The 26086-nt window shown below is 34.3% G+C and overlaps 1 protein-coding gene across 3 annotated transcripts in view; it reads right to left on the minus strand.

Annotated features, from left to right (window-relative positions):
* The window catches only part of LOC148599987 (acid phosphatase type 7-like), a 55082-nt gene that overhangs the window by 11266 nt on the left and 17730 nt on the right, over window positions 1-26086 (minus strand). Inside the window, exons 1-4 of one of the 3 annotated variants that reach the window (XM_088557553.1) lie at window positions 7711-7851; window positions 3698-3954; window positions 2533-2637; window positions 1309-1464 (exon numbers count right to left, since the gene is read on the minus strand). In XM_088557553.1, coding sequence (XP_088413679.1) covers window positions 1309-1464; window positions 2533-2637; window positions 3698-3954; window positions 7711-7759 — 567 coding nt within the window. In that variant the 5' untranslated portion in view covers window positions 7760-7851. Of the gene's footprint in view, window positions 1-1308; window positions 1465-2532; window positions 2638-3697; window positions 3955-4754; window positions 5077-7710; window positions 7852-26086 lie in introns of those variants that run through there. The other 2 variants (XM_088557554.1, XM_088557555.1) reach the window with 2 other exon arrangements.

The following is a 26086-nucleotide window of genomic DNA, read 5'->3' on the forward strand; positions in this document are numbered from 1 at the left end:
CTGAAAACTGTAAGCAGGGACAGAATATCTCGTAACTCAGTACAGTGAACGCCCAGGGAGACGCAGAAAAATGATGAGACATATACATATATATGTTAAAGTAAAAGTATATAATTAGGAATTATACATAATTACTGAAAATTTCAGTAAATATGTGTAATAACTAGCATGTTTATAGATTACATGTAATTACTAAAGTTTTCATGAATTATGTATAATAACTAGCATGTATAGAGATTACATGTAATTACATGTAATTACTGAAGTTTACAGGAATTATGTATAATAACTGAAGTGTATCAAATCATTTCGAAATTTAATTGTAAAAGAAATAGTGGAAACAAAGTAACTGTTTGATGGGAACTTCAATCTTTTAAATGGGTTACAGAAATAAAGATAATAAAAGTATGAATGTTTGTTGTTCCTTTGGTAAATATTGGTCTTAAATTCCAGCAGTTTTTGACAGCTCTGTAAAAACTTAATCTGGTTCTCTGATTAATATCATAAGCGACCCAAGATAAAATAACGTCATATTCGCTCAGCCAATCAAAAGACAGAAGACGTTACTGGTGACTCCGGGGTTAATATATTTGAGAGAAACTTGTGGAACGAAAATATTACCCGGGCTTCCAGGTTATGTAAAAACTAAACATGTTGATTCAATGTATGGTTTGTATTATATCCTTTGAATGAACTAAGTGCAGTATATCGACAGTGCTAGCCATGCAACTCCCTTCCAACGTTTACAGAAGTGGCAGTTGAGGAACAGTATAATTTTATTGGCTGTAAATCTGAGTTGTAAAAGGTTTCTTCGTTTGTTTTGTTAAGTTTAGAAACAACAAATCCAATGCAAGTCACTGTGGTTTCGATCCATTTTCCTGGGGGTCGATCCATTTTCCTGTCGTGATTTTGTTGAGTCGGTTCAGTGACAGATCATTAATTCATTATCTTTAGAGATAAATAGACATTCAAATCTGTTAGTTGTCAAGAAGAAATTTACGTGAAATTTATAATTATAACTATATATATTTCTAGAGAGATTTAGTAATTATACAAATTTACTAAAATTTCAATAATTATATATAATTATACATATTTACTGAGACATACAGTATAAAGCCTATACAAAAACGATATATATAACAAGGTAACCTATTCGCTGATTTCACGAGAATCTACAAATTCTCTGCTTTGTTACTTGGTAATTAAGGCTGACCAGTGCTGTCATCTGGCTTCTGTGCTAATTTGCGCTCTATGGTGTATTGACGGTGCTGACGCCCAATTGCTATACATGCTTGATCTACTTACCAAACCTCCGTTGGAATCAAGGTTGTAACCAAAATCGCCGATGTGAAGCACACCATGATAGCGGTCTTTGGAGATTTCGTCGATTAAAGCCGGGATTGTTTTTCGTCCCGATACCGATCCCATGTCTCCATAAACCAGCATCTTTACAGTCTTTTCCTAAAATAAACAACTCGACTTATTCAAGTCTGTGAATACAAATATATTCCTATTTTTAGCCACATGAGACTTCATTAACACACACGTGAAAACACGTCACGTCTGTGACGACTTTTCCGCCATTCCACCATGAAAGACCAGGAAATCACAACCACCCTTGGTTAAGATTTCAATGTTCCTAATTCGGCAGAGCTTTGTTAGTGAACTTTGAACCCTTAGATGTTTGAATTTCTATGTCTTGCATTTTTAGCGGTTCTTGATTCTTTTTCTTGCTTTTAGAATCAATTTCGTGATTATTACGCCAATTTAGAATTCTCGGCTTGCCGGAAAATTCAAGACTACGGAATCTCAGACACATTAGGGTAAGATTGAAATGGCTTCTATGTTTTGCATTCTCGGTGGTGTTCGATGGTGGAGTGCCACATCATATATGAATTTACTTTTACGAATGGATTTTCCAATGAGGGGCTGGTACTTCTCAGCGAATTTTTTATTTTACACCACGTAATATGTATTAAATCAAACTTGTATAGCTTCCTCTGAATTTTTAGAGATGAAATATTTGATAGTTTATACAGTTGTGTTGTTGGTGACGGGAAGTGTGCTTCCTTGAAGGCGAGTGTGATGTTCGAGATGGGGAGTGGGCTTTCCTAAAGACCAGTGTGTTAATCATGACGGGGAGTGCGCTTTCCTGAAGGTGAGTGTGTTAATCAAGATGGGGAGTGTGCTTTCCTGAAGGCAAGTGTGTTAATCATGACGGTAAGTGGTACTTCATTTTACATGTACATTTAAGTTTATTTAATATATTTTTGAAATTTGTATTTGGTTCCACATTCTGTATCTGTTTTGTAGTAAACACGTGTCAATCGAAAATATTAAAGCAATGGTTATCAGAAAAAAAATAATCCTAACAATTTATGTTCCATTGCGTGCAAAAGTGATATCGCGGGAATAAATAGATATCCTGTCAAATTCTTCATAAGTTGTGTCTACTTTTGGCAAGCATAGCTGTTACGTTTATGATATATCACATAAAAAGGTATTGAGTAATTAAAAAAAAACAGTTACCTTTGAAGAATCCATTGTTTTGAAGGAATACAATTCACTTGCGTAAACAGTACCTTCATATTCGCATCGCACTTGATAATGGTATGTCTGGTTTTTCAGCAGTCCCTTGAAAATAATTACATTGTACACCTAGGATGGCCCAAGAACGATCAATGTGCTTAGATGACCTCATTTTCCAGCCAGTAATGCTTCTGAAAGCATTATTTAAAAAAAAAACAAAAACAAAAACAAAAAACAAAAAAACAAAAAACTCGAAATAAGTAATTTGAACAAAAAATAAAATAAGAGTCTTGATAGAAGGATGCTACATGCATCAAAAACAACTGGGTAATCTGAATATGTCATGGGAATGGAACCAGCTACATATAACCTTGGTGGCTAACATTAGTATGCGTGAAAAAAATCCCAACAGCAACCAGTAAGACCGAAAAAGATCGATCAAAATTTACAAGTTCTTGAACAATAACAAGGTGACTTTTGTCATCGCTCACATATTAAAGTTTTGTTAGACTATGAAGAAAATCAAATCTTAGTAAATGTAAAACTGTAAATAAATTATTTTGTTTTACTTAAGCTTTGTTAACTTTTTTTCCCTTGTATAAATAATATTTATTAACCATTTGCATTATTTTAATTATGCCGAATCACAGCGAAGCTGTTTTTTGTCGGTATGTGCGTTTTTAAAGTACCATTATGTGTAAGAATCAGGCAACGGGTGGCACATCATGTTTCCGCTATTTTTCTGTAGTGCATTTCAACTTAACTTGACCTGTCACTATCTTTAAAAAAGGGAAATTTTACAAAAACTATGATTGTTATTTCTGGTGGTTATCAGGTATAATTAATTGATTAATGCAATAAAATCTCTGCGTTTTTTTTCCTTCATGTGCCACACTTTATATACATTTTGCCCAATTCTTAGACGGAGAAGTACTTACAACATAGCCTCGGTCAACCAGACTCAATCACTCACCACAATACAGACTAAATTTACTCCACAGAACTTACCAGTGGTACTCAGTAGAACTGAATTTTTCGGAGCGGAAATTTTGAAGTGTAAATTCATTACTATCACTGGGTGTTTCTGTCTCAAATTTCGACATTTGAATCCACAAATGTTAACAAACTATTAAACGACTGAAACCAATCTACTTATTATACATACCTCTAACAAAGCTCTGTGCAAGAAAGATAACGCTTTCCAACTATCATATTTCATCCTTGAGATAGCCCCCTGAACACTTCTGACGTTTCGTGCTGTTGATATGTTCCCTATTTCCCCCAACAGGAAGTCACTGGTTATATCATACTGTACGAAACATACGACCCTTTCTTTTGTTGACCACACGACAGTCATTGATGACTCGATATTTCCGAGGCTGATATGAATTAATCGAGGAGTCATATCCGTACACAGTGTATCTGAAATATTAGCAATTGTAGATAAAGATTTTAAAAGAAAATTCGGAAGTGATTACTTTGGCAGAAAGGCAAAAAAGTTGTCATCCGACAAACCATGATTTTATATTCAGTTAACCTGTCTTAACCGAACTCTGAGTACTCTTAAAACCTGTCTTAGCCGAACACTGAGTACTCTTAAAACCTGTCTTAGCTCAACATTTTTCGAAGTCAACTTATCGATTTAAGTACCAGTCCGTATAAAATTCAAACACCACCAGTGGTAAGGTAGTTCATGTGTAGAGAATCCCTCCAAACAAGCTATTATTTTTGGGTGTACATATGTTATATTTTTACAAAAACAAAAAACAAAAAAACAAAAAACAAAAAAAAAAACGAGCCTTTCTGTGTGCAGATCTGTACTTTTGAGAAAATAATACCTTTATCTTATCTCGCACTATAATCAACCAAATCTAACCAATGATAATTCTTGCAAAGTGCTAATTTTATGTACACTATATAAATTTCAGCTCAAAAGTGCAACACCCAATGAAGAACTAAGACTTGTTATGTGATCAGTAACTGATTCTGAATAGGAAACAAAAGTAAAATTTGTGGGTTTTTTTACATGTATGAATAACCCCAGTATGATTTTTATATAGACTGTTACTTAAATGTATTTTGAACCTTACCAAATCGAAAATCTGCTCTTAAGGTGGTAGACCTAGGGTAGGGGATAAAACTCCTAAAAATCATTTGAACGTTCGGACAATTTTCACTGTATCATCAATATGCTCTTATAATGTATTAAGTTAAAACCGTACCCTGAATGATCCGTAAACCTTTCTAAACCAGACACTTTTGTCCTTGTCATCCTTGAACCCATACCCGTAGCCGGGAGGGTCGAGGGTTTCGGACGAATCCCCTCTTGGAAACCAATAAGCACTGTAGTTACAGTCGGCATTTAGATTAAAGTCTGACAATTAAAGTGGAGATTGGCACGCTTTGCGAGTCGATGTAATCCTCTCCACAAATTCCTGCCTACGGGCATGCGTACTTGATAAACGGAACACATATATAAATAGAACCACTTCTAATGTCAATAATGTGTTCAGTGTAAACAGTTTTTACTGTACATTTGAATTTCTGAGAAAAAAAAAATTGTTGTTTGACAAGTGTTGACAAGTTTTCCAATTAGACAAGTTTTAATGTAGCATTGTCATACTCCTTGAATTTTTGCAATGAACATATCTTTTATAATAGGGTTTGTAAGTCTCGTCATGTGACTCCGAGGTTTAACGAAAATAGGTCTTAGTCTACCATTCAAATGCTAAGAGATTTGTCATTTTCAGAGCGTTGGATTCAGTAGATAAAAGCAAAACATATTTTCGTGTAAAAAATATCAATAAAATGACAATTATCTATTTTCACATGATTAAAGTGTTAAGAAAAGCGTATCATAGAAGATTTACCATTGTAATACAGCGTTTCGATTTTCCGGAAGTAAAAAATAAAATGCAGACCGGTCTTCGGATTTAATACGTTCTACAGGCTAGAAACCACTAATTCCACTTCCCATAGGCTTCTATGCTAATTTGACAATATTCAATGGCTTCTCTGGACTTTACTTTAACTTTAACCTGCAGAGGACTATATATCAGCATGATTCTACATATGTTAGCTCACAATCCTCAGAATGGCATGTGGGGTTAGCAGACTTGCAGTGCAGTACTGGTCACCGGAAGTGAAAGGTCTATAAATAGCATGGGAAATCCCAGTGTTTTCACAAGATAGGGGTATATTTAGAAACCATTATGGAGATTAGGCATTACATCACAAGAACCAAAATGCACCTATAAAATGTACAGAAATGTTTTTCCTTTCAGAAACTGTTTAAATTTTTTAAATAAGATGAGAACTTTTTTCACAGCACTATGAGGAACAGGGGTAATTTCTGCGTAGGACTATTTTTGCGTACGTTCCAAATGCTCATTGGTTGAATTGGTGGTCTGTAACCTACATAAGAAATTCCGTTAAAGAAAATGAAACTAGAACGGGACTTACAGACCCTATTGAATACAGTTGCAAATCCAGTATTTCAGGTAAGAAGTAGAATATATATTAGCCTTACGAAAAGAAACAAGGGCATGTTGAGGGTATTACATTTATTTATATGTGAGATTATGATGATTTTCCTCGCGGAAGTGTATATTGAGCATGCTCCACACATGCTTACCGACTATTCCACATATAACACGAAGGGTCAATTTGTTTAATTTTTCATTTTAGTTTTACAAAATTTGGTCTTTACATTTGTTTTTTCATCTCCGCATTGAAATTACCAATCCAAATTATATTTAAGAAATTTGGATGAAATATATTATTATATAAATTTGCCAGTGAACATTTTGTACAAAATGACATGAACATATACGATCCTAAAAAGAATTCAGTATATTTTCAAATTTATAATTTGACAAAACCATTCGAAATTTGTGCAAAACTTTTATAAAGAAATCTGTCAAAACAAAACCTTGATAAACCACGAAACCCCGTCTTAACCGAACCAAGTTTAGTAAGGTGTTCGGTATAGACAGGTTTCAATGTACGTGTACATGTAATACTTCTACAAGATTAAATGAGAGTAATGTCCCTTTTCATGAAAAGGAACTACAGATGAGATCAGTTCTATCCTCTCACATCAGTGTTTAGAATTGTCAGAAAACCATTTGTATGACAGATTCAGAACAGTTCGAAAGCCAGCTCTTCTAACATTTCTAGCAGAGCCTGCTCTACTAGTCGAACTGTTCTCCTAGAACCGGCTCTGCTAGAACTGTCAGAAGAGTTGGTTCTACTACTAGAACTGTTCTCGTAGAACCCCAGTTCCCCTGAGAGTTTAGAATTGATCTCATTTGTACCATAATTAATTACATATCAGACGGGTCAATAGGAAGGACAGGTCTTAAGGGACAACGAGTCCTCTTGGCGCCTTTTGATTTTTAAATCTTTGAGGATGTTATTTTTCAAGTTAAAACAGTGAGTAATTATCAGACAAATTCGTGATTTGACTCTTGTTATTCAAAGCATAAGTGAATACAATATTTTTTTTTATCATTTTATGGCGATATGTGGTTATTTTGATCGTCTTTCTTACTGTCTCACAAAAATTACAATAAATATATATATGCAGTACAGATGTTTGAAGACGTAACCTCTCATTAGCTAAACGCACCTTTGAGATAAAAATTATATAGATTGTACATGAAATTTGCAATTTGCAAGAGTTATCATTCTTGATTTGGCTTGATTTGGTTGCTTTTAGTGGGAGATAAATGTATGATTTCCTAAAAAGTTCAAATCTGAATGCAGAAAAGATTGTTGTTGTGTGAAAGTATAGCATATGAAGACGAAGCATCGTTTGTTTGGTGGGTTTTTCTTGACTATGCATCACTTTTTACCATTGGTAGTCTCTGAATTTTACGCGGACTGGTACTTAAGCCGATATAAGGGTACTATAAAAAGTATCTGGTTTAGACAATTGTTAGGATTTTCAGGGTTTTGACTGGTTTTACGTGGCGGTTTCATTATTAGAGTTTTACATGTTAAAAACTGCCCAAATTTAAGGGCGGATCCAGAGGGGGGTTCCAGGCTAGTATTTCATCATTTTTGTCCAAAGTTTGCACGCAATTAAAAAAAATTGTAATAAAAAGGGAGGTTCCGACTCTAGAACCCCCTTGACCTGCAAGAAAACATTATTTTTATGAAATTAAATGGACTTACCTTTCAAAATAAACAAAAAGAAGACAACCCAAGAAGAAAACGCAAGCATGACGAAATTGTATATGTATTAAAGTATTTTGCGATCCAAAAGATATCTTATATTCAGTCTCCGTTTTTTTTCAGGTACTAGGAGTACATGCATATGTGCGCGTGCATGCACAAGTAATTGCGACAAATAATTATCTTTTTTATAATACACTTCGAGGTAATTTCCTTTAAAGTTCGAAGAATTATGATCAATGATCAAAATGAAAACAAGCGAAATATCCGTTGTTTTTTTAAGTGGCCATATCCTGGTTGTCCTTGTCCGTCCTAGATGTAATATAAACAAAATTATTGACAGTGATAATCCAATAAAGATGCAAATACGGATTTAATACCGATTAAATCTTAATCCGGAAGTGTACTTGTACTTGTATTGAGATACTTCGTTAACATCAAATCAACACAACGTTGGATTAAAGTATTCCATTATCTGATCAGTTACTCCATGCACTTAACATTTATGCGTTGATAATTTTTGACAAAGTTTTAGAAGTATTTTATCATTTATTCATATAAATATGATTCATTAAAATATTTTCATATTTAGTGGTCGTGTTAAGATTTGTTTTTGCCTGATGACTTCTCGGCCAGGTCATCATGTCCAACACTGGATTGATGACTCGGGTTAGTGATCATGTTTCTATGCCGCCCCGGGAAGTTTTTCCATAATGTTATTTTTTTACCTGTAAGTATTGACATCATTGAGCGATTTATTGAAATTTTATATGATCTAAATGTAATTAATTGAAATAAACACTCATTAATATATATACATGTACATATACACGGACTACATTGTACAGATCTAAACAGAACTCCTTATAGACTTTGAGAGGGCGCCCACGTAAAAACCAGGCAGTGGGTGACACATGAGAAATTTTATTCAAAAAAATAGTCATTTATAATAATATTTTATATCGCCAATTCATCCTTTCTCAAAGTTGATAGTTGGGTTTTAATTAACTACAACAGTTAAAGAGAAATAAATTACTCCGAAACCATTGAAATTCATTGAAAAAGGGAGACAACTCATTCATTTTGTACAAAATTTGGTTGCTTTCTTATGGAATTTTAAAATCATTTTCTGAGCTATCCATTGTCGATTTAAAGCATGTACTTTTTGACATACATATGATAATTATATACGTACATTACATTGGAACAAAAATTTCAGTTGGATAAAATGTACACTCTACCACCCATTTCACAGGGTCTGCCTGAATTTTACATGGACAACCTCTAAAGAATGGTTCGATTTATACAGGTTATTGCTTTATCAAGAAAAAAAAACCAAAACAAAACAAAACAATACAATAACAAAAACAAAAACAACGAGAATAGGTATAGTGTACATGTACATTGTCAAAGAGACAACAACCCCATCGGGTTGAAAATGTCACGCATGCAGTGTCCTAGTATTTAAAGGATAAACGTTATAATCTATTCTCCCATAGCCGACAACACTAACCTTTTAAAGTTTATCTATATTTTCTTAAAAAAAAAAAAAAAACACATTTTGTTCAAGCACTTTCATTTAAAGATTTAAAAAAAATCACCATGGCAATAGGGGTTGACCATCTTTTTTCTCAACCACCATAACAAAATTGAAGGCACCGGAAGTTGTGACTTTTTTTTGTCCCGCACTCAATTGTAATTAGCACTCTTTTTTAAATTTTCATAGAAAAGTATTTTTAAGGATACAAAAAAAATAAATTTAATTTCTTTGAACTTGAATACTTAAAAAATCTGAGGGAAAAATCATCAATAGAAACTTTGTCACTACACCAATCTAACCTTTTAAAGTTTGACTCAATGCAGGAACTTTTTCCTATATCAAAATGCATGAGTATATTGTTGGCCTTTATATATTATTATATAATTATATTGACAAAGGTTAAAGTTCAAAAGATGCGGTAGGGTAAAACTACCGGTCAATAAATTTGTTAAGGCTCCATCCCCTCTCACCCTCCCTGTACACTTTTTGATAGACACATGTTGTAGAAGTCAATGTATAACGAGTTTTTAAAAAGACAAGACTAATCTTATTGACAGATTTGAATGAATTTTGTAATGTGTGTGCTATTTTTGTTATGTGCATTCTTTTTCAAATATTCTGTCTTAATGGAGTTACCTGACAGTAAGTTTTCTTTGTTGTTTCGGTTTATTCCTTGAGCTTGATTTGACTCACTAAGTTATGTCATAGCCACCAAAGACCGCTCGATGTCAAGCGAGCGACAAGCGAAGTAATCCTTTAGCATGGTCAATTAACTTGCTATTTTAAAGTGTATGAGTTTGTAAGAATCAGGCAAAATGGGAAAAACACAAAAACGTATGCCAGAAACCAGCCTATCTGACAATATAATTTCACTCCAGGATAATTTTCCTATATGAAAACACCTTAAAATTTGTTTGATCTCTGCTCAGAAATAGTTCAATATAATGTCAGAAAAAATGAGATTTTCAGCAGAGTCATCTACCCTTGAAATATTCATTTCAAGTGGATTTCAATGATATTAAAACTCAATTTACTACAGTGAAATGGAATGTCTGTCTTTTTTCTTGATTCTGATGCTACAAATAAGTCAAATTATACTTTTATTAAAGTGGTGGGATTTTTCCATACAATGTTACCCTCTGCCTGATTCTTACAGAGATTTAAACTTAAATGCATGTTATACTTACTACAGGAGTAATTAAGTAAACCGAGAATCCAGCGGTTATCAAAAGAAAATGCATTGTACTTATATCTCTTAAAACCATGGTTTAAATGAACAGCCGCGTGTCTATTTCTATTTACTTCAATATTTTAAGCAAAATATGAAAAAGAACAAAATATATTCTTTCCAACCATGTATTACATTTTGCATGATTCTTAGTTGGTTAACGGTAATGCATGTGCATACTGCTGTTGTGCACCTGCTTTTTGTCTTTTAAGTTATTTTTCTTTAAGTTCGTGGTACATGTTGTATTCTTAAATTTACCGATAACTCCGATGGGAGCAGAGGGCCCTCGTTTGGTATTCTCTAGTTAAACCACCTTAGTTGATTTTAAGGAGGTAGACCTGCGGTAAGGGATATAACTCTTACAAATCATTAGAACGTTTGTATTCAGCATTTTACATCAATCTCATCCAAGCATTAAAGTAACTTAGATTGCTTTCATTCTGTTTCTAAGGAAAGCTTGTTCGGCTTTGGTGAAATTGAATATGATACATGTACAAACATATCACTGATTTCAAGAGTTATGTCCCTTACCCTACATCCTTAAGGTTATGACGAGTTACAAGTGTTACCAATATATTAAAGTGACAAGTCTGGTATTTAGAATTTTGCTTCGAATTATTGTGAAGGCTCTATTAGCATGAAGACTGCTTCTATATATGGTCTCGAAGTAGCGTTCTCGTCCCGCCTACGGGAGGCCGTGGGTTCAATACCCGATCGAATCACACCAAAGAGTCACTGCTTCGCCAACCACGTGGAAGTTTTAGGTGGATAAGTGACGACTGGTTGGCTCGTGATAATTATAATATATCCGAGTGGGCTGGCATGTCTACTTGCGGGATTTTGCTTATGTGAGCTTGTGCACAATAAAGAAACAGCTCAGTGTGTCAAGCCATTACAATAAAAGCAAGATGTATTAATGTTTTGTACACTCAATTGGGAGAAATACGTGTAATGCTATTATGATCTGTTTGTGTTTTAAAAAATATTCTTTTGCTTTGTAACTTTCATAATCGGAGCTTCGAATTCATAGGGGGTGTACCGGTGAACGGCCCAACTCCCCTGAATTTATTTTTTTGTTTGTGAAATTTTTGTAATCTTCTGACTCTACCCTCTCCAATCAATTGTCTTTTCTTGGTTCGCACTGCCTTCAATTCTATTTACGGCCCCTAACCTGAAATACTGGATTCGCCTCTGGATCGAATGTTAATATTATAATAAGTACAATATTGTAAGCGATTCAGACACATCTGGGAAGCTTAGGTCAAGTAATTGGCTTACATGAGCAGTTAATTATAATGGGGTGCTTATTTTGCAATTTGGGTTAATAGTTGGGGCACGAATGTAACGGGAGCATGATTTGACTCACAAAATTATACTACGTTACCAAGTATCGAACTTTAGACTGTTCGGTGACAAGCCAGTAACAAACCCATTCGATTCGATTCGACTAAAGAATTAACCTAGTCAAATAACTATTTAAATCTCGCTATCTACTACAACGCAGGTAGGCCGTCCTGCCACACTCGGATTATTCGCACTGATATCAGAATAATTGGAATGCTAATGAAGGAAATCGGGATTCCAATGGTTATCAAAAAGAACATAATCTAGGGATGACAACTTGACAAAGAAAAAGACACACACACAAAGAATTATAACAAAATGACACAAACATATATAGAGACGAAAGTAAATGAGCTAACCGGACTCCATAAAAAAACAGGAGGCATGGACCAGGCGCACGTGTAGGGAAACGTCCTCCACAATTTGTCACGTCCTGGGTAGACGAACTATGACATGGTGAACAAACTGGCTCGCATGACTGATGCCCATATCGTTTGTTACCAAAAATATTCAGGAAGGAGTTCAATGATCTCAATGGCTAAATTGTATAGTTCAGACACCAATAACATAGGAGAAAGACTCTGACGTAAATTGGATAAAACTGTTTCATCGAACACTGTATCTTGTGCCAGTCATAATTTCTTTTTACACTAGGGGCGAGTAAAACACAGTATATAAGTCATTTGTACCAGTTTGTCTGACTGGTTTACGGTCTTATAATTGAGTCTTATCGATTATGCCACAATTTTACAATTAAATGTAGAATAAAGTGTGTTTTTATTGTGGTTTAGTATTTTAGTGTTGATTGTGATGGAAAACGGATGTTCATCGAATAGTAATAGAACATGTATTATATCGGAATACGAAGCAGCAATATAAAGGTGCTACATGTATCCATGCATAGAAAATGCTATAGCGGTTGATCTTCCCCTCAAATTTTTCTCAAAGCGGGAGATCTTCCTCTCAATGTTATCTCAAAGCGGGAGATCTTCCTCTCAATGTTATCTCAAAGCGGGAGATCTTCCTCTCAATGTTATCTCAAAGCGGGAGATCTTCCTCTCAATGTTATCTCAAAGCGGGAGATCTTCCTCTCAATGTTATCTCAAAGCGGGAAATCTCCTTCTCAAACTTTTTTAAAGCGGGAAACCTCCCTCACAAACTTTTCTGAAAACAGGAGATTTGTCTCTCAAAGTATTCTCAAAGCGGGAAATTCCATTCTCAAACTTTTCTCAAAGCGGGAAATCTCCCTCCCAAACTGTTTTCAAAGCAGGAGATTTGCCGATGTTTTGTATACGCGAAATGATTTATGTTTAGCATATTTAACCCTTATTTGAACTGAATTCAAATTTTCAAATGCTGCTAAATCTTACGCTTTGACATGCGCACAAAAGCGGAAGATGTTTAGTTGTTTTGTGGAATATAACGTGGCTTACACCGGAGGCCGTAGATTTAACACATGTAGCAATATATAACGACAGAGCATGATTACTATGATTACAATGTATAACGCCGCCGTAATTGAACTCTAGAACGCTCGGTTACCGTCCAGTTGAATCACTCTACTCTCAAAACAATGCACAAAGTCCGGAATGAATAAAGGCAGTTCGACTCAGAAATTTATAAAAGGAGTTCCAGTACATATATTGTCCTTTTTTTCACAAAAATAAAATTTTCAAAGGAAGTGGTGGAGGGGATTCCAACCCGTTAACCTTTACTCGCACCCACCACTGGTTAGACATTGTAGGCTAGTATTGTTTTCTGTAAGCCATTTTAGCCACCTGCTTTTCCATTGAAAAATAGTCTTGCAAACGAGGAACTTTTAAAAATATCGCGTACTCAGATTTCAGATGGATGGCAAACAATTCATTTATAAATCCACATGCACATTTTTGGCGAAAGGAAAAACATATAACAGAAGTACACAATATAATAACATAATTTTTAATGAGTATACCTATTATAATAGATAACAAAGGCATTTCATGCCTATTTCATGCATACACGTACACACATATTATACAGATACATGTAGGTGTTAAAACCCTTACATTATTGCTCACATAATTATACAATAGATCCGGATTAATTGTGGACTAACTGCAAAGGGTGGATCGATTTAAAGAATTCATAACATGGGTTGGGGTCCAATCCAGAAATTACAAAGAAAGAGGAAATTCATTTTCGAGTTTTTGTGTAAATTTTCCACTTAATCAATACAATTTTTCAAAAGGCAAAGAGGAGGGGGGTCAAACCACTAGAATTGTCTACTGGGCCCGTTTCTGGCACCTGCATCATTTTGTCATTCGTTAATTAGATAAAACAGGTCAATGAAAAAATTTAACAGAAACACAATTCTTGTTTTTTTTACATTTATGAATTAACAATAACTTTTGTAGCCATATTTAAAAAAAAAATAAATAACACTGGACTTTGCGCTCTTCAAAATCATTACAGCATTATCGAATGCCATGACAAGTTCATTTTTTTTTTCATTAAGGTAATGAGAGATATTATTCTAAATAGACAAATTATACAAATTTGATCAATTCTTTCATATAATTTTTTTCTAATTGCATTATAGTGTAAAAAGTGGCGAGAAAATTTCTTTGCGTCAACGACCTTTTTAAGAGTTCAAAGGAACCTGTCTTAACTAAACTTCTAATGGACTGTAGAATGTGTTCGTTTAAGGAGGTAGACCTAGGGTAAAGGACATAACTCTTGAAATTTGTGATATGTTTGTATCATATTCAATATCACCAACACCTATCGAGCTTTCTTTTGAAACAGAATGAAATCAGTCCGAGTTACTTTGATGCTTATATGGTATTGATGTCAAATGCTGAATACAAACATTCCAATGATTTGTACAAGTGATGGATGTCCCTTGCCCTAGGTCTACCTCCTTAAGTCAGATGTTTGGTATATCTAGGTTTAAAATACTTTAACACTAATATGAAGTGACTTCACAATGTATGTGTTTAAGATGGGTATGGGTTTATTCATGGTTTGATCTATGTTTGACTGCAATTTCAGAGGATGGTCCACAATCAATTCGGATCATCTCTTTATATTTTACACAAATCGACTAAGATTCATCTAAAACTACAATATCTCTTCTACTAAGGCACTATGTGCAGAATTGCATAGCTAATATAAATTTGTAAAATACGGTGCATAGTGAGGTCACGATGTTGTCGTAAAGGGGCAACTATTTTAGCTTTGTGAGGCAAACTCAAACCCCCGTTTTTAAATTTCTGCTCCAGAAATTATAGGTTAATAATATGGTTCTTCCTCTCTTTCCGTTCGTCGGTCCGTCCGTCATAAATTGTGTTTTATCATTATAACCAAAGACCCACTTTTTCAGATCTCTCATTTTTTTTCTCTTGGCATTGTTATACGGATCAAGTTCCAGTAATACCGCTAATCAGGAGTTATACTCCTTTTCATATAGAAATTTTGGAATTGGTTGGCGTTTCGTTCTTTTCTTCTTTGTTCTAGAATTTTTACTCCTATTCACTGCATTTTTTTTCTGTCAATACATATCTTCGTGGAAGATAATTTTTAATGACTTTCAGTCAAATTCTTTAAAAAAAACAGCTGATTTGAGTCCCCCTAAAACCAAAACAGTTGCTCCTATAAAGATTGAGTACAAAAGTTCGGGATTTCGGTAAAAAGAATTTTGTGATATCGTTGTGATGGAAAACGAAGTATTTGTTGTCTTCTCTGTAGGTGTAACTGTTGCTATCCAAATTTCAAGAACTGTAATCGAGATATTCCTGTTGTTTTCGATATCCAGTTTAGAATATAAAACACACACACACGATATGACACTTACATCAGCGCACACCCTGTAATCTAACTCAGATTTAAATTGTTCGTGAGATGTAGTGAATCTTGTCTGGTTTTAATCTCAGATTCATAAGGCCAAAACTAGTATTAAGGTCATCACCAGGACCACCGTTACTGTTATAGAAACGAGGCTAATTATTACGGAAATGAGTGCACGTTTTTCGCCATCCTTTTTGTGTCCCTCACTATAAGATTTTGCAGCTGTCAATGAATAGTATGCAGCGATTGGTCCAAGGATTGGATTAAAACAGAGGGTCACTAAACACGCTAACAACAGATTTGTATTCGGAACATTCTCGGGACTGACAGGAAATAGCCGTTTTTGTTTTTGATTTTGTTTCTTATCTTTTTCAGTTTTCATTTCCATTTCCCGCCTTTTCTGTTATTTTTATACTATACCATACTCTGAAAATAAACAAAGATAAGTTGGTCTTTTTAATACAGTTTTGAAATGTAAAATCATTATGTTGAAACGCTTCATCTCATCTAAACTAAATTAACTTAGTATCAACTTAGATAAACAGTTTATATTTTTTGATTGATAGTAAATCTGTTTCCTCATTGATTGTTAACAGTTTACATTATAGGTCCACATATCGTGAATACAGCTCTTTCAATACTTCTATCATATCAAAGGCGGATCGAAGCACCCTTTATGATCTAAACGTTATTTGAATAACCCCCACTTTTTTCAGAAACTTCCAGTAGACACCCTTGTTCAATCTGTTACTTAACAAGCTCAACAGGCAGATTAATTGATTGCTCGGACGTTAAACCCCAACAATCAATCAATTTGCCTATTGAGCTTGATTAAACATGGTGTCTAGTCTAAATTCAATTTCAATTCAAACTTTTATCGCCATATCAAAATACTCTACGTACATAACCGAACGTAAGAACAGGAGTCTGACAGGTTTGATCTACATACACAATGTAGATAACAGAATATTATACTATTACATAAAAATGAAAATAAAGAAAACAAGAAAAGCTACAAACAAAAGTAAAGGATTTACACAGGCAAATATTTTTCACGTGAAATTTATGTCAATCGAGCTACACATGAAATTCATGTGAAATTCACATGAAATTAACATGATTTTCAGGTAAAATTCACAAAAGACAAATTTCATGTGAAATTCACTAAACACAAATTTCATGTGAACATTTCGTGTGAATTTCACGTGAAGGCTCCATTCACCCGAATTTCACGTGAACTCTGTCACATAGTTTATTTGCTCATTTCAGGTGAAAATCATATGAAATAATTTTGCGTGTGTACAAGAGATCCATGGTTGCCTATCCAAGCTTAATGTCAAAATTAAGCTGCCTTTTTATTCGAAAAGCGAGAAGCATTGACTTGGTTACAATTTAATGTCTTTGATGTGATTCAATCTGGGATCAAACCCACGCCCTCCCCCTCTCGAGGCGATCACGCCACCACAAGACCACCGAGGTGGTTAACTCTATCATCAGAGGTTTTCCTCTGTTTTTAGAATTCTAGATGTGCCAGCACATACAGAGTATGAAATGGTTAAGAAAGAGTAATCAAGGGAACCAAGGTTATAACGGTAAACAAAAGAATGTAATCCAGGGACAAAGACCAGACATAGAAAACAGACATACACAACAAAGAACATAAAGTAACTAAAATCATACGTACAAAATACATTTTGTAACAAAAGCAAATGAACAACTTGGACTCCACTAAAACCTGGGAGCATGAACCAGGTGCACCGGTAAGGTAAGCGTCCTCTGCTTTTCTAGAAACACCCGCCGAGTTGTTCATAAAAAGTCAAGTCCGGGGTAGACAGACGAAGAAAGGAAAACTATGACCCGTTGATTAATCAGTTTTCATGGTGCAGATGGATACACCATAACGATCCACGAGTTCATGATGACGACCATGCAACTTCTGTAGTGATGACTTCAATCTTGTAACAACATAACCCTGTTCCAGAAGCCTATTTGTTAGAGTTCTAGCGCGATACAAAAAATCTGCGTAGTTTCGACAAGCTCTGGCATAACGTATGAGTTGTGATATGAACACTCCATACGCAGGTGCTGAAGGGATGTTGCCACAGATGAAAGGAAAGTTGACAATTCTGAATGGAAAGTTATCATGTTTGTCATAAAGTTTGGTCAAAAGTTTTCCTTTACCATCGGTTACTAAGTGTAGGTCAAGATATGAGGCTGACTTCACGGTGTCTGTAGTTCTTTGGGGGTAGATGCGATGTATCAAATCCCCGAAATTAGGATTGTTTAAAGATAATACGCCATCTATATAGCAGAAACTGAGATTAAAGGATCTAGCCAAACGATATTCTTTCTTTCGGATCAAATCAGCTATAAAATCAGCCTCATAAGAGTGAAGGAATAGGTCAGACAGTAAAGGAGTGCAATTTGTTCCCATTGGAATGCCGATCGTTTGTTGAAAAACACGTCCACCACACTGGACAAATATGTTGCCGATTAAAAATTCCAGCATTTTGTAAACATCTTCCTCTTATATTTTGGAAGATGATTTGGAATTATTTCTTACAAAGTATGATGAATCTCTACCAAGAACTATATATTTGCATCTAGGTATATCATCTTTTTTGGAAAAACAACGATGTATAATGTTTTTAAGTCGGGATTTTAACTGAGTATGGGGAATAGAAGTATACAGTGACAATTGTGAGTACAGAAGTTAAAAGTTTTGAAAGAGGTATGGTGGTACATTTTGCAGATCCAGCTATGAAACGTTGTTTGTATGGATTCTTATGGAGTTTAAGAATCCAGTACATAGACGGTAAATCAATCATCGTCCTTGGTAGAGAGACCAAAAGAGGATAGCACAGATTTATGGTTTTCCACCATCTCTTCTTTGGAGTGGTAGCAGTATAGGCCTTATGAGTGCTATTATTTTCTACGTCTACCTCTGATAATAAACATTGGACGTAAAACGTTTTGCAGACAAAAACAATGTTGTTTTGGGCTTTGTCTGCTGGTACGACAACATACTTGTCATGTACAGTAGACAATGTTTTTGCTACATAAAAAATGGAAAGGATTCTAAATGTGCCCTTAGAGGAATTGTGGAGAAGGTAAAATCCGCTCGAGTGGTGTTGTAAGATAATTATTGACACGAAGCAGGAATGTCTACACACATTTTATAAGTACATTTATAATTAATGTTGGCATGTTACTCATTATCTAAATTACATTGTAATTTATCTTGGCTGGAGATCAATATGGGTTAGTCAACTGCCCATGACGATGTTAGAGATAATTTGCTATGGATGTGCTTAAATATTTCGTCGAAAAATTTCGAAAAAATCCAAGGTTAATGCCAATTTAGAACAGGATTAGTCACCTGCAGTGTCCCACAAAGTCCACAGTGATATCCCGACAAAGTCCACTGTAATGTTCCTGCCTTGTCCTAGGAATCGTCCCCATCGATACCCCTATCAGTATTTCAGCGATATCCTGGCAGAACCTCCACGTAATGTCCAGGACAAATGCCTCGTCATTTTGGCTGATTTGTTCTGATTCTTGAATTTTTATATATTGTCTTAAATGTTATAGTAAACAGATATTAACCCTGTGGCTTTTCATATAACCCTTGTTCTTAGGAGACAAATCATATAGAATGTAATGTAGAATTCTAAATTAATGAAGATAATTCTGTAAATGACACTAAAATACAATAGAAACTATCGTATTTTCAATGTGGATAATCTCCCAAGAGCAGACAGATTGGAATGGAAAAAGTTACATGCTATTATATCATATACTGTATACCCATAATGCAACTTAATACAAAAAAAAAAAAAAATAAAAAAAAAATGTGTAGCGGTGTATCACATATTACAGATTTTGCATGCTTCTTACATAGACTGCTATTTAAATTTTATACATGCATGTGCTTTCGAAAGATAAAACATTGGTTGTTGTTATTTGACCTAATTTTTAACACGCACACACACTCACACACAAACACACACATGAAAAAAAATTCAAGTAAAAAACTTTAAGGCATGCTTCTTTCCTACAAAATGTGAAAAGTGATGATATCTCCTTAACTACATGTATTTTAGCCAAATTCACGTCTAACGTAGTAGAACGATCTGATGGTGTTCCAGAAAGACAATTAAAGACAAAGCTTTAACGGTGTCAGATTCTGAGCAATAACACCATGGCAATGTCAGATCCCGAGCAATAACACCATGGCAATATCAGATTCTAGGATGTTCTGCATGGGGGTTGGGCCACCACCGGACAAACAACGCTTCAACAATCCAAAATCCTTTGAGGTTATCTGGAGGTTGGAGCTCTCCCTCGAAAAGAAAAAAAAATGCCATTGTCCGATTGTAGGAAGTGTCTCGGGGATTTGGACCCCGGGAAAACAGGGCCATCACAAGTGTAACCGTTAAATCCTGAAAATTTTTCTGGGGTTGAAACACCTTTTCATTAAAAAAATGTGCACAAATAAATGATCAGATAAACATCCTATCATAAACATTTTATGTAGATTAACATACTTTACTATTACGTAACACTTCGCCTACTAATCAGAGCCCTATACACTTGAAATCAAAGCATTGACAGAAATAGCACTAATACATAACAGTTATTATCACTGGGATAGCATGCTTGCAGATGTTGGCTGATAATATTGATTTTGACCTTCGAAGTGCATCTTATCAATTGAACGATGTAGACATTTACAGTAAAATCCGGGTAAACCGAACCTCTTTTAGACTAACTTGGTTCGGGTTAGATATGTTTTCGGTTAAACTCGGGGGGGGGGGTTACCACGGTTTAGATATGTTTTCGGTTAATAATTACCACGGGGGTTTACCGCGGTTTAGATATGTTTTAGGTTAAATACTACCTCGGGGATTTACCACGGTTTAGATATGTTTTCGGTCAATAATTACCTCGGGGGATTACCACTGATAAAATTACACTTAAAGTCATAGAAAGGTCTGGTTTAGACAGGTTTTCAAATTTTTCAGAATTACATCTATGTTTAGAATAATTTTACTATGACATGTATTTAGATTTCAATAACTCTCTTTCCCTATCATTCTATCGTAACTTTCAACTCACTTTTCTGCATTCTTAAGAGGAACGAATTGTCAATTCATCTCCAATATAGATCATAAACTGTGCCCACATTATGGAGTTCTTGTGTTTTTCCTGAGCATTACACATTTCTTTTTCAGTTTTGCCTGATTCTTACATATTCTGGCAATAAACATATACATGTATGTTCAGTTATAAAATTAGACGTAGATACTGGTTTGATTGATTGTACATGTTCTACGATACATCAATTTACAACTCTATCCCATAATTACTTATCGGAAATTGATCTTGAGTTGAAAATGAGAGTTTTTAGACAATTTAGGGTCATTGTATGCCAAGTCTAAATTACACGTGCGGTCAAGGCTGTTCAAATTGATCACAGAGGAGAAAAATGATAGTTTTAGGATTACAAACATGGTCGCTGTATGCGCAGTCTACTTTACACGTAAAACTTGCGGTCAAGGCTGTTCTATTGATCGCTGATAGAACTTAAGGGTTGCTGTATACTGAATATCAAAAACGTATGACCAATGCTGCTCAAAAAGGCACTGAAGAAAAAATGAACTTCGGAAAAAAATGTAATTAAAAAAAAATGTATTAAAACTACATAAGATTGCTGCATGCAGACTGTATTAAGAAAAAAGCTATTAAAATTTACCACAGTAAAATGTTAAATAAACCATTTTATCCGGGTTTATTTCATATCAGAAGGAAATAACTTATTTGTATTGATTAATGTGGTATTAATTAATGTGTGTTAAAATGCCAGGAAGGAATTCCCTGTACCCAGTCATTATCACACGGCCAAAATGGCTTCTAAACTCGCTCAACATCTAGAGTCAACTGGCTAGATAAGAAGTTCCCGCCAAAAGGTTGACTGACCAATAAGAAACAAGAAAGAAGTAGGACTATTTGAGTTATAATGATATAGCAGACTACACATATACTGTACATACACAAGCAAAGAAACTGATACAACTAATTTTTATTCATATACAAATCATACAAAAATGTTATATAAAGCATATACAGATCATACTAAAATGTCATATAAAGCATATACAGATCATACTAAAATGTCATATAAAGCATATACAGATCATACTAAAATTCAGTTATATCACACAAGCAAGACCACTTGGAGAACTCGAAATTTTACCTTAGTAAAATAAAACGGGAATAAATTCAACTCATGGAATATGCCTCTAAAATCGGAAGTGAAACCAATAAACGGAATATGCCTCTAAAACCGGGAGTGAAACCAATACGGAATACAACTCTAAAACAGGGAGTGAAACCATTAAACGGAATACGCCTGTGTGTAAAAGAAAAAAAAGGAAATGAAACGAACGAATGGATCTGCCTCCGATTAATAGATTAATTGACGCATTTAAACCAACTTTAACAAGTTTGCTGCAAATAAAGTGTAAAATGATCGTAGCACAATTAGATAAATTACCTAACTGGCATCTTAAGCAACTTTTTCATTTATTTTTTTTGCCTGTTCAAGATATTCGTTGTTGTAGCTTATGAATATACAGTAAAAACCTTTCTAAACCAATCCAAAAGAATCTCCAAAAACCTTTCTAAACCAATCCAAAGTAATCTCCAAAAACCTTTCTAAACCAATCCAAAGTAATCTCCAAAAACCTTTCTAAACCAATCCAAAGGAATCTCTAAAAACCTTTCTAAACCAATCCAAAAGAATCTCCAAAAACCTTTCTAAACCAATCCAAAGTAATCTCCAAAAACCTTTCTAAACCAATCCAAAGTAATCTCCAAAAACCTTTCTAAACCAATCCAAAGGAATCTCTAAAAACCTTTCTAAACCAATCCAAAGTAATCTCCAAAAACCTTTCTAAACCAATCCAAAGGAATCTCTAAAAACCTTTCTAAACCATATCCAAAGGAATCTCTAAAAACCTTTCAAAACCAATCCAAAGGAATCTCTAAAAACCTTTCTAAACCATATCCAAAGGAATCTCTAAAAACCTTTCTAAACCAATCCAAAGTAATTTCCAAAAACCTTTGGAAACCATATCCAAAGTAATTTCCAAAAACCTTTCTAAACCATATCCAAGGTAATCTCCAAAAACCTTTCTAAGCCATATCCAAAGTAATCTCCAAAAACCTTTCTAAACCATATCCAAAGTAATATCCAAACACCTTTCTAAACCATATCCAAAGTAGTCACCAAACACCTTTCTAAACCATATCCAAAGTAATCTCCAAAAACCTTTCTAAACCATATCCAAAATAATCTCCAAAAACCTTTCTAAACCAATCCAAAGTAATCTCCAAAAAACTTTCTAAACCTATCCAAAGTAATCTCCACAAACCTTTCTAAACCAATCCAAAGTAATCTCCACAAACCTTTCTAAACCAATCCAAAGTAATCTCCAAAAACCTTTCTAAACCAATTCAAGATAATCTCCAAAAAAATTTCTAAACCAGTTCTTAGTAATCTCCAAAAACCTTTCTAAACCAGTTCATAGTAATCTCCAAAAACCTTTCTAAACCAAACATGTATGAAAGTTCGTCTTTATTAATGTAACATTAAAGTTAAGTGGGGTTCAGTTTAAACAGTTTTCAGTGTATTATATACTTCGTTTTCTAGACAAAAATAAAAGTAGTTGGTGACTGAAAATTTGAATTAAGGGAAATCTTCGGATTAAACTATATTTATTTTTGCCTGTTGCTAATTCATTCCATTTTAAACAAATTTGGAATTTTGCCGTTTTTAATTTGATAATCAACAAATACATGCAATATTACGGTTAAACTTCTCGTTAGAAATTGATGAATTCTTCCATGGAACCTGTCTAAACAAGACACCTGAATAATCCTGAAACCTGTCTAAACCAGACATATGAATAATCCGAAAATCTAATACCAGACATCTGAATAATCCTGAAACCTGTCTAAAAAAGACACGTGAATAATCCAAAAATCTGTCTAAACCACACAACTGAATAATAAAAAAACCAGTATAAACCAAACACCTGAATAATCCGGAAACCTGTCTTAACCAGACACCCTTTTAAGTCCCCTTATATCAATTTCATACATATTTTTATTCTGTGTAAACTAGCCCAAGTAGGGATTGGTTAAAACAAGTTTCTATTTACAAGTCTGAACCGGAACACCACTGCAGTCTGTTTGGAAGAAAAAAAAAGCAGTGGCGTAAAGCGGCGGGTAAGGCAGGTACAAGTTCCACGCAATTACAGATGTTCAATTTCTCACTATCTTTTCACTACTGACAGGCCTTTCGATATTCTCAGATATTTTTTTAAATCAGACGTCATAAAGCAAGCGGAAAAATCATTCACTTTTTCTCGACATTTCAAGATTCTTGAAATTCAAATACTTGAAGGCAGACATGGATTAATTAGTTCCCCAAAATATGTTAATAATAGTGTGTATACCCAAACCATAGTTGTTTGAAAATTTTGATGAGGATTTTTACCCCCTTTCCCTAATAACAGAAAAAAAACCAAAATCCCGTAAAATTGACATCATATTATTTTCACTAAAGATAAATATCATATGTGCATGTACATGAACCCAAGTATTCATGGTGAACAGGTACATGAAGTATAAAATATTTTGTCCTGGAAATAATTTAGTAGATAATTCCTGTCCGACTTTTAAACTCACTTCGCTCAAAAAGCAATAACAATAAAACCTAAATACATGTATAATGTACTCACAATCTAAATACATGTATAATGTACCTAACTGAAAGACAACCTTCAACAAGGGAAAAAAATCCGTTCTACTTTCACCAAATTATTCCGTGAACAATGCAATAAATGTTGGTGTTAATAAGTGCTTCGTAAACACAGAGGACCGAAACTTTTTTTTCTGGTAGAAATGCAATCAAATGAATAATGATATTCATCCCATATACCACACAGGAATTGATAGACATTTGGTTAGCAAATTGCATAATGTAAACCCACGCAAACGTTTCAAAACACGGAAGCTATTACATTGACGTATCATTAAATTATGTGTATACTAAATTTATTTGAAAATTGTTTGATTTATTTATGCATTGTAACCAACCACTAAAGAATATAATCGTATTGATTTGAGTACTTCTTTATCTAAGGATCAGGCAAAATGTGTGCAAGAAGTGGCACTTGGAGAAAAACAAAGAGAGATTTAATTGCATTATCTAAATATTTATACTTCATAACCTCCAAAAATAACCATCAAAGTATTTGTAAAGTTTGCCTCTTTAAAATAATGATAGGTAAAGTTTATTTGAAATGCACTATCATGGGAAAATGTCGGGAAAATTTCCCTGCACTTTATCCACAAATAAGCAGTCAAAAAATATTTACGTCAAAGATGCTTCAGGATAAATTTAAATAGCTTCCCGGATGTTTCTTATACACATTGAATATATCTGTTGCAAAACGACCAAATTGCGAAAATTTATATGCCAACCACGGCCTGATTCTTACACAAAATGATACTAAAAAATCAAAATTGTTTGCACATACAGGAATATACTAGTAAATGCCACCTCATAAACTGATTGCTTTTTACTGAGAAGGAAAGCTGGTACATATGCTATAATGCAAATATACACTTCATTCATAAATTACATTTCAAAATTGTAATCCAGTTACTCTTATGAATTAATATAGATGGTGTTGTTTCTCCATGTGTCCGGATTTGAATTCAAAGTTCTACCCTGACATGACGAGTTTGTTTATCACTTTCATGTGTATTTGGAGGGGCAGATCCTGAAATTTATAAAAGGGGTAGAGGTTTCAATCCACAAAATGAAAAATAAGAAGTGGTTCCTTTTCGCCCTCATTTTGCACAAAATTAACAAAATGTCCCAATAATTAAGGTGAGGGTTTTAATCATCGGATTCCCCAACCCATTTTTTTTATTTACAACTGATTAGAATCCTTAGCTTCGGGAGAGAGTAATCAAGGGAACCAAGATTCTGGCGGAAATCAAAAAGAATGTAATTCAGGGACAAAGACCAGACATGGAATACAGGCACACACAAAAAAAGATCATAAAATAACCAAAATAATACATACAGCGCAACAAACGTCAATAAGCAAACTGGGAGCATGGACCAGGTGCATCGATAGGTTAGGCGTTTTCTGCTTTTCTAGACGCACCCGCCGAGTTGCTCATGAAATGTTAAGTCTAGGATAGACGGAAGAGGAAAGGTGAACTATGACCCGTTGAATAAATCAGTTTTCATTGTGCAGATGGATACACCGTAAGGAGTTACTGCTTTTTCGACTAGAAAATCGCGGATAAAATACTCGATAGGTCATCTTTGCTTGATGTATCATCATGATTTG

The sequence above is a fragment of the Perna viridis genome, chromosome 13 (assembly GCF_037379345.1).
Source record: "Perna viridis isolate PV_CMFRI_1.1 ecotype Kerala chromosome 13, ASM3737934v1, whole genome shotgun sequence".
Classification (NCBI taxonomy): domain Eukaryota; kingdom Metazoa; phylum Mollusca; class Bivalvia; order Mytilida; family Mytilidae; genus Perna; species Perna viridis.